Source organism: Dipodomys spectabilis, unplaced genomic scaffold (assembly GCF_019054845.1).
Source record: "Dipodomys spectabilis isolate Male_0828 unplaced genomic scaffold, ASM1905484v1 ptg000089l, whole genome shotgun sequence".
Classification (NCBI taxonomy): domain Eukaryota; kingdom Metazoa; phylum Chordata; class Mammalia; order Rodentia; family Heteromyidae; genus Dipodomys; species Dipodomys spectabilis.
In genome coordinates this window covers 17,305,094-17,318,814 of record NW_024870766.1, presented here as the reverse complement: position 1 = coordinate 17,318,814, position 13,721 = coordinate 17,305,094, and the positions used below count along the sequence as shown (strand labels likewise).

Sequence of the window (13,721 nt, the reverse complement as noted above, 5' to 3'; positions counted from 1 at the left end):
AAGTAGTCCAACCAGAAAGCAGGCAAGATACAGAGAAAGCCAGACCTTCCCAGCCTTCATCCCTAGAGGCCAGGGTGCCTTGTGCTATGGGGCTTCAGGGCCATGACATCAGGGCAGAGCAAGCTGAGAGATTTACCAGGGCTTGCTCTCTAGGCACTTCAGGTTCCGCCACACAAAGGAACTCAGACTTTTCCCGGCCCTTATCTATGGCTCTGCAGAATGTTCTGAATCAGGGAAATGATTTAGTTGGTTCACAAGGCTGTGTGGAAAGCCCACACTGAAGGCTTTGCAGAGCACGAGGGGCAGGTCAGGCTGACATGTCAAGGAACAATCTCCCACTTAAATGGCTAAAGTAGCAGGAAGGCCAGGGTGGGGGCGGGGCTAGGACCTATGGGAGCAGTCTGGGGAGCAGGGGTTCCTGGGTCTCAGGTGGCTGTCCCTGACATGCATCTGCCATGCTTGAAGTGCCAAGAACCTGTAGGACCATTTTAAGTATAATAAAGTATAATAAAGAGAAGTCTGGCTCTTTTGCCTGTGGTGACGCTTCCCACCCTATTCCCTTATTGGACTGAGGAAGGCCGGGTTCAAAGGAGAGTGCCATCTCTCCCTGAGCAGTTCTTGAAGAATATTAGCAGCCGGTTTAAAAAAGAAGAAGAAAAGAAAAACAGAAAAAACAAAAACCAAAAAAAACAGATTGCCTGACAATATCTCACTTGTTGGTGCATATGTCATATGTGCATTTTTTTAAATGTAGTCTTAATGCCAAATCCTATTTAGTATCCTTTTTTCTTATATTTTTTATTTGTTTCTTAAACCAGAGAGAGAATTTGACCCAAATAAACACTGTGGAGTATTGGATCCCGAGACAAAGAAACCTTGCACAAGATCCCTCACCTGCAAGGTATTTCTCTTTCCATAAAAAATACTTCCTGCTCTCGCTGGGGCCTTTGTCGAAATGTTTGCATGCCACTTTCTGCACACGGCAGGGTGTGGAACCTCGACATGACCTCCAGCTGTTCTTTGTAAGGGAAATGCTTTCTTCTCATCCACAGTAGCAGTGCCTGCCTCTAGCTGGCTGGCTTTTTAAGGAAGAGAGAGAGAGAGAGAGAGAGAGAGAGAACACTAGGCTTCCCCAGTTACTTGGGAGGCCAGACAGTAAATTGTATTTATAGGCACTCACAGGCGGTTCTAAAGCCTGCTACGGTTTAATGTATGCAGGAGCAGCAGCGGCGGTGGCAGCAGCGCCCTGAAAGGCAGCCCTAGAGAGAAGGATGAGATGCTGCACCCTTGATCCAGGCACACGAGGTGGCCAGGGGACAGAGGACCCAAGGTGGCTGACTGCCACTGGGCATCCCAAAGCCCCATATTTCCTCCTGAACTGGTAGTGCTTCTTGGCATCAGGATGAAAGCTAAGGCCCTCCCTGCCTAGTGGCTCTGTTTGTCTGGGCCGACTGGAGACTCCCACCTGCCCTTGGATTAACTCTAGCATTCCCTCACGGTTGCTTTTCATCAAAGAGGTTTTCATGGGTTCTGCGTGGAGATTCGTCATCTCATGCCATTTGTTTGGAGGAAGCATTGGCTTGTTAACACCAGGAGTGTAGAGCATGGTTGCATCCGAGGGATCTCTGCCTCTCCCCAGCCGCAGAACAAGAGCTGTTGTTTTGAAGTTGACTTGTCAAGCACCTCTAAATTGCCATGGTTGCTATTTCTGAAATGCAAGGGCCTGGGGAAGCAAGTTTATGTGCTGATCAAAGAGGCTGTGCTTCTCATCTCTCTTCTCCTTAGACACACTCACTAAGCCATCGGAGGGCAGTCCCAGGCCGGAAAAAGCAATTCGACCTCCTCCTGGCAGAACACAAAGCCAAGTCCCGGGAGAAAGAAGTTAAAGAGCATCTCCTGACTTCCACAAGGGAAATACTTCCAAACCAAACTGGGCAAGTTCAGGATTCTCTGCCCGGATCTTCAGGGAGCTCCGGGCCAGAACCGAAAGTCACATCCCCTGCGAAATCCAGGCCACCTAACTCTGTGCTCCCCAGGTAAGTCCTGCAATGGCAAATAGAAGCCCTGAATCCTTGGTCAGGGGACTTTACCTTGATGGTGAAGTGTGCTGAGTATGGTTGGATTATGCATTAAGTGAAATCATGATGGTATGATCTCATTAGGTGCTTTTGAAGTTTAAATAAGACTGTGTGCATAAAAAGCCTTAACCATATTGTGTTCAGCAGATTGTACTGCTGTCTGTCATCATTGTCACATGCAGCATCAGTATCTGTAGCAGAACTTTATCAGACAGTGTATGTTTTTACAGAGGAACATGAGCTGTGGGTGCGGCTCAAGTGATAGAGTGCTAGTACTGCCTTGTTCCAGTACATGCCCTGTCCCCTCGCCCCCCCTCCCCTCCCCACCAAAAAAAAAAAAAAAAGCAAGCTAGAAATAAGAACCTGGAAGGGTGATACCTCAGCTATGGGGTAAGTTCCTGGCTGCTTGGGATTTTATATTAGTTGACCATTCCTGGAGTAGGATGGGAAGCCTTAGGTAGATCAAGAATCAACATTCCTTAGCAACCTGAACCACATGAGCCCAATTGCCACAGGATCTATGATTTATTTTCCCCACCTCTCTGATGATCAAGACCAAGGGGGAAGTTGGCAGAGTTGAGGTTGTTTGTTCCTGTATTTCTCTCCATGCCAAGCAGGCTGCCCTTCTGCGCCACCTGTTTGGGCCTTTTTTTTTTTTTTTGCTTCTAGTAAGCAGAAAGGAAAAGACACACATCAGAATTGAAACTTGTTTGGTTTAAAAGCACATTTAAAGTGTGTATATCTGTTTTGGTGAGCAGTAGACTCTTGGTAATGAGACAGAGAATTATATTTATTCAAAAATATCCATTGAGCCAGGTGCCTTTAGCTCGTATCTGTAATCCTAGCTACTCAAGAAGCTGCAATCTGAAGATCAGTTTGAAGCCAGCCCAGGCAGGAAAGTCTTAACTTCAATTAATCACCAAAAACAACAACAACAAAAAAGCTGGAAGTGGAGCTATGGCTCCAGTAGTAGAATGCTAGCCTTGAGTGAAAAAAGCTCAGGACAGCACCCAGGATTGGCACGCACACACACAAAGCCATTGAGTACTTACTCTATAAGCCAGGTACCAGGTTAGATATTCTCAAGGAAGGGTAGAGAGAAACAAAAAGATGAAACTAGACCCTGAATTTAAACCTATAGAGTTTAGAAAATGAGCTAAGGCTCAAATATCAACACTTTATATAAAAAGGAAAATTAACAATATTCAATGAAAAGTACAGATAGTTGTGTTATCTGATGTTTTATGCATGCAATGTACCTGCATATTGTCCAATAAGTAAGTAGGCTTTCGGAGAACATTGCTAGAAAAGGAGAGCAGGGAGTTGATTTTTTTTTTTTTTTTTTTTTGTCAGTCATGGGCCTGAACTCTGGGCCTGGGCACTGTCCCTCAGCTCTTCAGCTCAAGGCTAGCACTCTACCACTTAAGCCACAGCACCACTTCTGGCTTTTTCTGCTTATGTGGTGCTGAGGAATCGAACCCAGGGTTTCATGCATGCAAGGCAAGCGCTCTACCACTAAGCCACCTTCTCAGCCCCAGGTAGTTGATTTTTAAAGCAAAAATAAATATTTGATGGCAACTGTCCCTTTTTCACCAGATCCTCACCCTCATATTCCTGGCACTTTTGGTACACATTTGAATATCTGACAGCAGAATTATTCAACCATTATAACCAAGCTCAGCTCCAGGCATTTAAGAATATGCAGTCAAGCAGAACTGGCCCCTATGCGTTTCCATCATTGTAGCCACTGTAATGTACTTGTCATCTGTCACTGAGCCACACTCCAGTCTTTTATCACTTTTAGTTTATTTTTCAGATAAGGTCTCACTTGTTTGCCTGGGTCAGCCTCAAACTGATCTTCGTACCCCTCCCTCCTGAGTAGCTGTGATGTGAACTACCACACTTGGCTCATTTCTGAGAGAAGGTCTTACTAATTTTTATCCAGGCTGGCTTAGAATCACAACCTCTATATTCCCTGAGTAGCTGGGATTATAAGCATGAACCACCACAGATAGTCCTGCAAGATTGTTCACTACAAAGCTGGTTATTGTTTAAGACTATTACCCTTGTTTTAGACTTAGAGACAATTCTGTTCCAGATATCTAGGAAGAGCTTGAATTCTGAATAAATAGTCCCCCATTATTTATTTAGACTTCATGGGTGTTTACAATTGCAGTTAGTATCAAATCCTGTATTTTTGTGGATTTTTTTTTTCCTATTCACACATTGCTGTAATCAAAGTTAATTTATAAAATAGGCACAGTAACTAATAGGAAAAGAAAGTGAGCCGGGCGCTGGTGGCTCACGCCTGTAATCCTAGCTACTCAGGAGGCTGAGATCTGAGGATCGCAGTTCAAAGCCAGCCCGGGCAGGAAAGTCTGTGAAACTCTTATCTCCAATAAACCACCAGAAAGCCGGAAGTGGCATTGTAGCTCAAGTGGTAGAGCCCTAGCCTTGAGCTGAATTGCTGAGAGACAGCGCCCAGGCCCAGAGTTCAAGGCCCACGACCGGAAAAAAAAAAAAAAGGAAAAGAAAGTGATAAAATAGAACAATTATAACAACCTGCTATAATAAAATTGGCCAGCACTACTACTATTGTACTTTGGAGCCTTGATTAAATAAAATTAAAGGTTATTTAAACAAAAACACTGCAGTACTATGACAGTCAATAATGAACAGGGCTGCCAGCTAACTAATGTAGGGTAGCATATAGCATGTGAATACACCAGACAGTGGGATGCTGTATATGCCGGGCAGAACAGAGCAGAACCACGTAAGATTTTCTCATACTACTCAGAAATGTGATTTTAAAACTTGCCAATTGTTCATTTCAACATTTTTCTTTTTTGGGGGGTAGGGGGGGTCCGGTCGTGGGACCTGAACTCTGGGCCTGGGCGCTGTCCCTCAGCTCTTCAGCTGAAGGCTAGCGCTCTACCACTTGAGCCCCAGCGCCACTTCCGGCTTTTTTCTTTTTGCTTATGTGGTGCTGAGGAATCGAACCCAGGGCCTCAGGCATGCAAGGCAAGCGCTCTACCACTGAGCCACCTTTCCAGCCCTCAACATTTTTCTGTTTAATATTTTTGGACCGTGTTTGACCCTGGATAACTAAAACTATAGAAAATGTAACCATGAGTTTTGCTCTGGTGGCTCACACCTGTCAACCTAGCTACCCAAAATGCTGAGAACTATAGATTCTGCTTCAAAGCCAGCCCAAGCAGGAAAGTCTATGTGACTCTTATCTCCAATTAACCACCAGAAAACTGGAAGTGGAGCTATGGCTCAAAGTGGTAGAGCACTAGTCATGAGCAAAGAGCTCAGGGACCATGCCCAGGCCCTGAGTTCAAGCCCCCAACCAACAAAAAAGAAAAGAAAATGAAACCACGCACCTGGGGCAGACTATGTTTAGTGACTTTCAAATTCTTTGTAGCTATCAAGTATTTTCATTCCAGTGCAGCCCTCCATGGTGCTGCCACTGAAGCCAGTTTGTAAGCATTATGCCCACCTTTGTTCCTCAGCTGCACTCAGACCTGAGCTCATCCCTGCCCTGCAGTTCCTGCCATACACCTGGCCCCTCCCTCTCTCCGCCCAGACCCACCTGAACTCCCATCTACCTCACATCCTACCCCGCCCCCCCCAGACCCAGCTGCTGCTACCTAGATAGTGGAGGCTGCCGAGTGCTCCTCTCCCGGGGAAACATGGCTGCTCCGATAAACCTTGTAATAATCTTTCTCCTGTGCCTGCCTGCCTCCGCATGGTCCCCTGGGATGGATGTGAAGGATCCTTTCACAGTTATCTCCTCTTTCTTCACACATGCATGCAGAGCCATGGTCTCTAATTCATGAAGAATCACTTAGGAGTCCCTAAGTACTCTTAAGGAGCTGGGTCTGAAAACATTTCTTCACCATTTTTGGCTGATGAGGGACTACTGTCATCCCACAGTGGTACCTGACTTAACAAAGAAATAAGTCGACAGTGGAGTCTTCAGGATCTACATAGCTCTGCTCATGCCAGGTACTGGTGGCTCATGCCTATAACCCTAGCTATCAGAAAGCTGAGACCTGAGGATCATGGTTTGAAGCTAGCCTAGGCAGAAAGTCTGTGAGACTCTTTTTTTTTTTTTTTGGTCGGTCATGGGACTTGAACTCTGGGCCTGATCACTGTCCCTCAGCTCTTTAGCTCAAGGAGAGCTCTACCACTTGAGCCATAGCACCACTTCTGGTTTTCTGGTGGTTTATTGGAGATGAGTTTCATGGTCTTTCCTGCCCTGCTGACTTTGAACAGTGATCCTCAAATCTCAGCCTCCTGAATATCAGCTCAGATTACAGATGTGAACCACCTGAGCTGGGCTGTGAGACTTATCTCCAATTAACAACAAAAGGCCAGAAGTGGAGTTGTGGCTCTAAGTGGTAGAGCACTAGTCTGGAACACAAAAGCTCAAGGACAGCACCTAGGCCTACAGTTCAAAACTCAGGATCAGCAAAATATAAATAAATAAATAAATTAGCCCTGCTCCTTGATTGTGTAATTTTTAGGAGAATGTTCATGTATAGGGAACACCAGGTATTTCTATTCTCTTAGGGAAGCAGGAGAATGGGCAAGTAAGGTTCATTGGCAAAAGAATGTCTTTGGAAAAGAAGTGGGAAGCAAAAGCAAATTACAAATGTTAGTCACAGAAATTTTTCTTTTTTTGATTATTTTATTGTCCAGGTGATGTGCAGAGGGGTTACAGTTGAATAAGTAAGGTAGTGAGTACATTTCTTGTCTAACTTGTTACCTCTTCCCTCATTTTTCTCCCTCTTTCTCTCCCTCCAATCCTTCTCCCCAAGTTATACAGATCATTTCCAACATATTGTCTTTATAAGTAGATATTTGTCTTTTTAAGACAAGGTTGCAAGCCCAGTGCTTGAGTGGCTCACGCCTGTAATTATAGCTACTTAGGAGGCTGAGATCCAAGGATCACAGTTTAACAGGAAACCCATGAAACTGATTTCCAATTAACCACCAAAAAAAAAAAAAGCTAGAAATAGAGCTCTGGCCCAAGTGCTAGAACACGCGGGTGAAAAAAAGCTAAGGGACAGTACCCAGACCCTGAGTACCTCAGAACCAGCATGCTCACACACACAAAAAAAAGTCAAGGTTTAACTGTATATAGCCCAGACTGGCCTCAAACTCAAGTATTATGCTTCAACATGGTGACTATTGCAATGACATTGTGGTCACCACTCCTGGCTTAACGGTATTATTTTTTAAAACACTTCAAGTTGATAAAGGCACCAGAAGATTCAAGAATGAACTCTTGTCTGAAGTTAATAGTAAGAAAGGCTTATTTTAGATTAGAGTGAGATCCTATGTAATCAGCTTGAGAAAAAAATGATCAGAGTTGTAATCCCACAAAACTTAAAAACACATACTCATATTAATGATTTATATAATAGATACTTCATACATACGAAGTATAATTGGTGAAAAAAAGAAGACTATCACATGTGAAAGGAATTATTCTGACTTAATATAAAATGATAGAATGTGAGGTTTTTGGTTTGTTTTGTTGTTTTGTGTCGGTCATAGGGCTTGAACTCTGGGCCTGGGCGCTGCCCCTATACTCTTCAGCTCAAGGTAAGCCTTCTACCGCTTGAGCCACAGCGCCACTTCCGGTTTTCTAGTGGTTTATTGGAGATAAGAGTCTCATGGATGTTCTTGCCATGGCTGGCTTTGAACTGCGATCCTCAGATCTCAGCCTCCTGAGTAGCTAGGATTATAGATGTAAGCCATTAGTGCCTGACTGTAAATTTACCTTGATGACTTTGAGAATATTTTATCTCCCATATTCTTGAATGAAACCTCTTCTCAGAAACTAGTAAAAGGAAAGTTAGTTAGAAAAGTGGGGCTGGGAAGTGGCTCTGTGGTAGAGCGCTTGCCTTGCATGCATGAAGCCCTGGGTTCGATTCCTCAAGCAAAAAGAAAAAAGCCGGAAGTGGCGCTGTGGCTCAAGTGGTAGAGTGCTAGCCTTGAGCTGAAGAGCTAAGAGACAGTGCTCAGTCCCAGAGTTCAGGCCCACAACTGGCAAAAAAAAAAAAGAGAGAGAGAGAGAGAGAGAGAGAAAAGTTTGTTAGATAACAAGGGTTGGAAAGGAATTTGGAGTAGAACTCCCCTCTCTGTGCTTACTAACCTAGATAAACTAAACCATGGTTCTGATCTTCTCTGACTTCAGACTGCCCATATAATTAAAATTTAGTGAAGGATATAATATGTACTCAATTAACAAATAGTAGCTTTGCATAAATTGTAGTGGTATTCTAAGGGAAAGCCCTGAAGTAAATGAAAACCTTGGTGCTAGGTTTTTTGTTTTGTTTCTTAATTTTTTTCTTTTTCCTTTTTGCAATACTGGGGATTAAACTTTTATATGTCTGCCTCGCAGGCCTCTTTCCCCAGCCTTAGGGCCCTCGAATATCACATGGTCTTAGTCCATTTCATATTGGTACAACAAAATACCTTAAGCTGGGTAATAAAGAAAAGAGGTTTTGATAAAAGAGAAAGTTTGGCTCCTATCTTTTCTATATCTCTTGTCTGCTCATTCTTCTTCTACCATCTTGTGTCACCACAGTACAAGGCCCTGGTCAGATGCTGGCACCTTATCGATAGACTTCCACAACCACAAGCAAAATAAACTAATGCTGTTTATGATTTTTTAAGAGTTTGTTTGACTCACAATTCAAGTGACTAGATAGACCAAGCCATATGGCAGCAGCCTATAGCAGTGCCTAACGAATATGACTACACCTACACATGCATATCCTTCCCAACTAGTCATCGCTTCTATCAGAGCTTCTGTGTCACTTTTGAAAATCAGCCCAATGCAGGTAGCTCAAGCTTATAATTCTAACTACTCAGGAAGCTGAGATCCAAGCGTAATGGTGTGAAGCCAGACCGAGCAGGAAAACTTATCTCTAATTAAGCCCTAAAACAGCCAGAAGTGGAGCTGTGGTTCAAGTGGTAGAGAGCTAGCTTTGAGCAAAAAAGTTCATGGACAGTGTCTAGGCTCTGAGTTCAAGCTCCAGAACTAGGCACCCTAAAAAAATATGAAAAAAATTGTCAGAAGTTCTGTACCCCAAAACTGGATGCCCTTTTATTCTGTATGCCCCTCCTTTTTTTCCTTTTCCTGGAGTTCATTTTCTAAATATTACTTTATATGATCAGATGTGCATAGGCATTGTGCCTTTGTGTTCCTCTCCTAAGAATATACTCCTTTGGTCTCAGCATACGTCCTTTTCTTTTCTTTTCTTTTTTTTCTTTTTTTGGTCCAGTCGTAGGGTCTGAACTCTGGGCCTGGGCACTGTCCCTCAGCTCTTCAGCTCAAGGCTAGCGCTCTACCATTTGAGCCACAGCACCACTTCTGGCTTTTTTCTTTTTGCTTATGGGGTGCTGAGGAATCGAACCCAGGGCCTCATGCATGCAAGACAAGCGCTCTATCACTGAGCCACCTTCCCAGCCCCAGCGTACGCCCTTTTCTAAACCAAATTAGCAAGCAAGATTGAAGAGACTTGTTTTCCCTAGGGTTAAGTGGTTGTTGGAAAGAAATCGTCACTATAACCAGTACTGTGTCTCTGCTGATCTTTTGTGTGTGTGTGTGTGTGTGTGTGTGTGTGTGTGTTGATTTTATGGCTTGGACTCAGGTCCTAGACTCTGTCCTTGTGCTTTTTCACTCAAGGCTGACACTCTTCCACTTGAGCCACAGTGCCACTTCCAGATTATTTGATTATTTGGTGGTTAATTGGAGGTGAGAGTTTCATGGGCTTTCCCTCCTAGAGTTGGATTCAAATGGCAATCCTCAGCTCTCTGGCCCCTGAGACGCTAGCATCATAAGTGTAAGCCTCTGGTCCTTGGCTTCCACTGATCTTTTTGTTCTTCTGCTCTAAAGACTTTTTTGGGGGGTGGGGTGGGGCTTGAACTCTGGGCCTGGGTGCTGTCCCGGAGCTCTTCAGCTCAAGGCTAGTGCTCTACCACTTTGAGCCACAGTGCCACTTCTGATTTTCTGGTGATTAATTGAAGAGTCTCACAGACTTTCCTGCTTTGGATGGTTTTGAACTATGATCCTCAGATCTCAGCTTCCTGAGTAGGTAGGATTACAGGGGTGAGCCACTGGTGCCCGGCTAAAGACTTTTTTCAAATCCATTTACTTCATTTTAGTAGGACTTTGGGAGAGAGATAAATGTTTATGATTCCTCTGCCCTGTTGAATGGGAGTTCTTAGCATGCCCATGGCTACTAAAACCAAGATATAGAAACAGCCTAAGTGTCTATTGATGGATGAATCTTTAAGGAATTTTTTTGTTTTTGTTTTTGTTTTTTTTGTCAGTCCTGGGGCTTGAATGCAGGGCCTGGGTGCTGTCCCTGAACCAATCTGTGATCAAGGCTAGCACTCTACCTCTTGAGCCACAGCACCATTTCCAACTTTTTCTGTTTACATGGTACTGAGGAAGCAAACACAGGGCTTCATGTATGCTAGGCAAGCACTCTACCACATTCCCAGTCCTTTAAAGACATGTATATAACACAATGGAATATTATTCAGCCATAAAAAGAAGGAAATACTGCTGTTTTCAACAACGTGGATGAACCTTAAAGACATTGCTCTAAGTAATGTACATCAGACAGAGACAGACACATGCTATATGATCTCACAAACACATGCCATATGAATCTGTAACACATCAACTCATAGAAACAGGGTAGAGTGCTCAAGTCTGAAGAGGTGCGGGGCAACTTCAAGTCATAAGATGAAAAAGTTCTAGGAATGTAATATATAGCATGGTGGCTATAGTTAGTAATACTCTGTTTTATATTTGATAAGGGCTAAGAAAGTGATCTTAAGAATTTTCCATTAAAAAAAGTAACTACTAAACGTGATCAATATGTTAACTTGATTATAGTTCATATATATACATATATATGAAACCATCACACTATATGCCTTAAATATATGTGGTTTCATTTATATAAAGCATACATAACCATTAAAGCTGAAAAAAATAAAAATACCAAAAAAAAAAAAAAACCAGGAAGTTCTTTAGCAACTTTTTTATGTATACCTGTATGAACCATTTTTGTGTTTTAGTTTTTGTTATGAAAATTTCCCAAAAAGTGGAGATAATAGTATCATGAACACCCACATACCTAATTTTAACAGTTGCTATAAGGATACTTTGCAATTATAATGGCCTCATCTACATATTTTGATAATGTATTTTGAATTGCAGATATCATGGCATTTTACCTGTAACAGCTTCTAAAAGCATCTTTAAAAAGTAAAGAGCCAAGCTGGGCACTGATGGCTCACATCTGTAATCCTAGCTACTCAGGAGGCAGAGATCGAAGTTCAAAACCAGCCCAGGCAGGAAAGCCTGTCAAACTCTTTTCTCCAATAAACCACTAGAAAACCTGAAGTGGTGCTATGGCTCAAGGGATAGAGTGCTCGCCTTGAACTGAGGAGCACAAGGATAGCGCCCAAGCCCGGAGTTCAAGCCCCATGACCAACCAAAAAAAAAAAAAAAAGTTAAGAGCCAGGGTGGCGCTGGTGGCTCATGCCTATAATCCTAGCTATTCAGGAGACTAAGATGTGAGGATTGTAGTTCAAAGCCAGCCTGGACAGGAGTCTGTGAAACTCTTCTCTCCAATAAACTACTCAGAAAACCACTGTGGCTCAAGTTGTAGAGTGCTAGCCTTGAGTTGAAGAGCTGTGGGGCAGCACCCAGGCCCAGAGTTCCAGTCCTACATCCAGAAAAAAAAAAAAAAGAGTAAAGATAACTTCCTGTATAACCATGATGCTATTATTGCATTTAACAAAGTCCAGCTCACTTTCATCCTGCAGGACCTGGAGGTCCTGCTGTGACGGTGAGGGGTTCAATGGGAGCTTATTAAAACATTTGGAAACAAACACTCTTCATGAGAGGATTTAAGTAAAATGTGACAGATAGGGATTATTGGAAACTATAAAAACTGATAATACTTTAGAAGACTTCTACAATATCACTAAGCGTAAAAAAATAGTATGTACATACTCAGAAGGTTGAGATCTAAGGATTTTGGCTCAGAGCTAGCCCAGGTAAAAATGTTTGTAAGACTCTTATTTCCAATTAAGTACCCCCAATCCCCTCCAAAAAAAAAAGTCGGAAATGGAGCTGTGGCTCAAGTGGTAGAGCACTAGTCTTGAGCAAAAAAGCTCAGGAGAGTGCCCAGGCCCTGAGTTCAAACCCCAAAAAAAAAAATCCCCAGCACCCCCACAAAAAAAAAAAAATCTGAAAGGACAAAAACCAAAATGCCAGTAGTACCTGATCTTGAGTGGCAAGATAGGATTTCTGGATGCTGTTTTCTTTCTGTTTCAGCATCATCAGAATGGTTTTACTATTTTGGTTTCCAGCTAGAAATAGGTAATAGTGTAGCTTCCTTCTGACACAAAAGAGCAGGGATGAAGGGCCAGACGTCTGCTTTGGACCATAGGCCTATGCAGGCCAAATGCATCCTTGTTTTAATTCTTATTTACTATATTTTTGGTGGGCTTGGAGGTTGAAACCAGGGCCTGAAACCAAGTGCTCTACCATTTCATCTAGACCCCCAATCTGAATCCTTTTTTTAAAAAATAGGAACGGGAATGTCAACGTCAATAGTAAATTGTTCTCCTAACCAAATTTTTATAATGACAAAGCTAAAAGCTACCTGTAGCTTTGTTTACCTTTGTTCTGCTCATTATACACCATAGTACAATAGTGTGGGAGTTTACCACTCCAGTTGAAACTCTGTACCCATTAAACACTAACTCTGCATTCCTCTCTCTCCTGCTCATGACTAGTGTTCAACCATCTAAGCCAAACTTGTTATATGTGTCATTCTGGGGTTTGAACTGTACTCATCATTGCACTCATTCAGCCTTGTACTCATTCAGCTTGCTTGCTTATCTGGCACTACCATTTGAGCCATGCCTCTAGCCCAGCTTTTTGCTGTTTATTTGAGAGATGAAGCCTCTTAGGTTTTTCAACCTGGCCTGGCTTCAAACTGTGATCCTTCAGACCTCAACCTATTGAGAAGCTAGGATTACAAGTGGAGCCACCAGTGCCCAGCCCATTCCTCCCTCTTCTAGCTGATAATTACCGTTTGTTTGTTTGTTTGTTTTTGCTGATCTTGGGGTTTGAACTCTGGGCCTGGGAGTTGTCCCTAAGCTCCTTTTGCTCAAAGCTGGCTCTCTACAACTTGAGCCACAGTGCCACGCCACTTCAGGCTTTTTAATGATTAATTGGAGAGAAGAGTGTCACTTTCCTGCCCAGGCTGGATTCAAACTGTGATCCTCAGATATCAGCCTCCTGAGTAGCTAGGATTACAAGTGTGAGCCACCATCACCTGGCTGATAATTATTCTTTTATCTCATATAAGTGGAATCAGACACTATTGTCCTTTGGGCAGGTTTATTTACGTCACACTTTGCTTATCTGTTCGGCTGTTGGTGGGCATTTTGGGGGTTCCCACCTTTGTGGCTTTGTTTTTAAAAATAGTGACTACTCTGCTTTTGGAATCAGGTTTGCCTTCAGCTGTCTGATACCTGAAAAGATTTCAAGACAACAAAGAATCCAGGATAAAAACAAGAAGGAAACTT

At 43.1% G+C, this 13,721-nt stretch overlaps 1 protein-coding gene across 4 annotated transcripts in view; it reads left to right on the top strand.

The window, feature by feature from the left end:
• Atxn7l1 (ataxin 7 like 1) overlaps nt 1-13,721 on the top strand; it is a 249,318-nt gene that overhangs the window by 216,466 nt on the left and 19,131 nt on the right. For all 4 annotated transcript variants that reach the window (XM_042684655.1, XM_042684653.1, XM_042684657.1 and 1 more), the window contains exons 6-7: nt 819-901; nt 1,786-2,036. In XM_042684655.1, the coding sequence (XP_042540589.1) occupies nt 819-901; nt 1,786-2,036 (334 nt within the window). The remainder of the gene's footprint in view (nt 1-818; nt 902-1,785; nt 2,037-13,721) is intronic.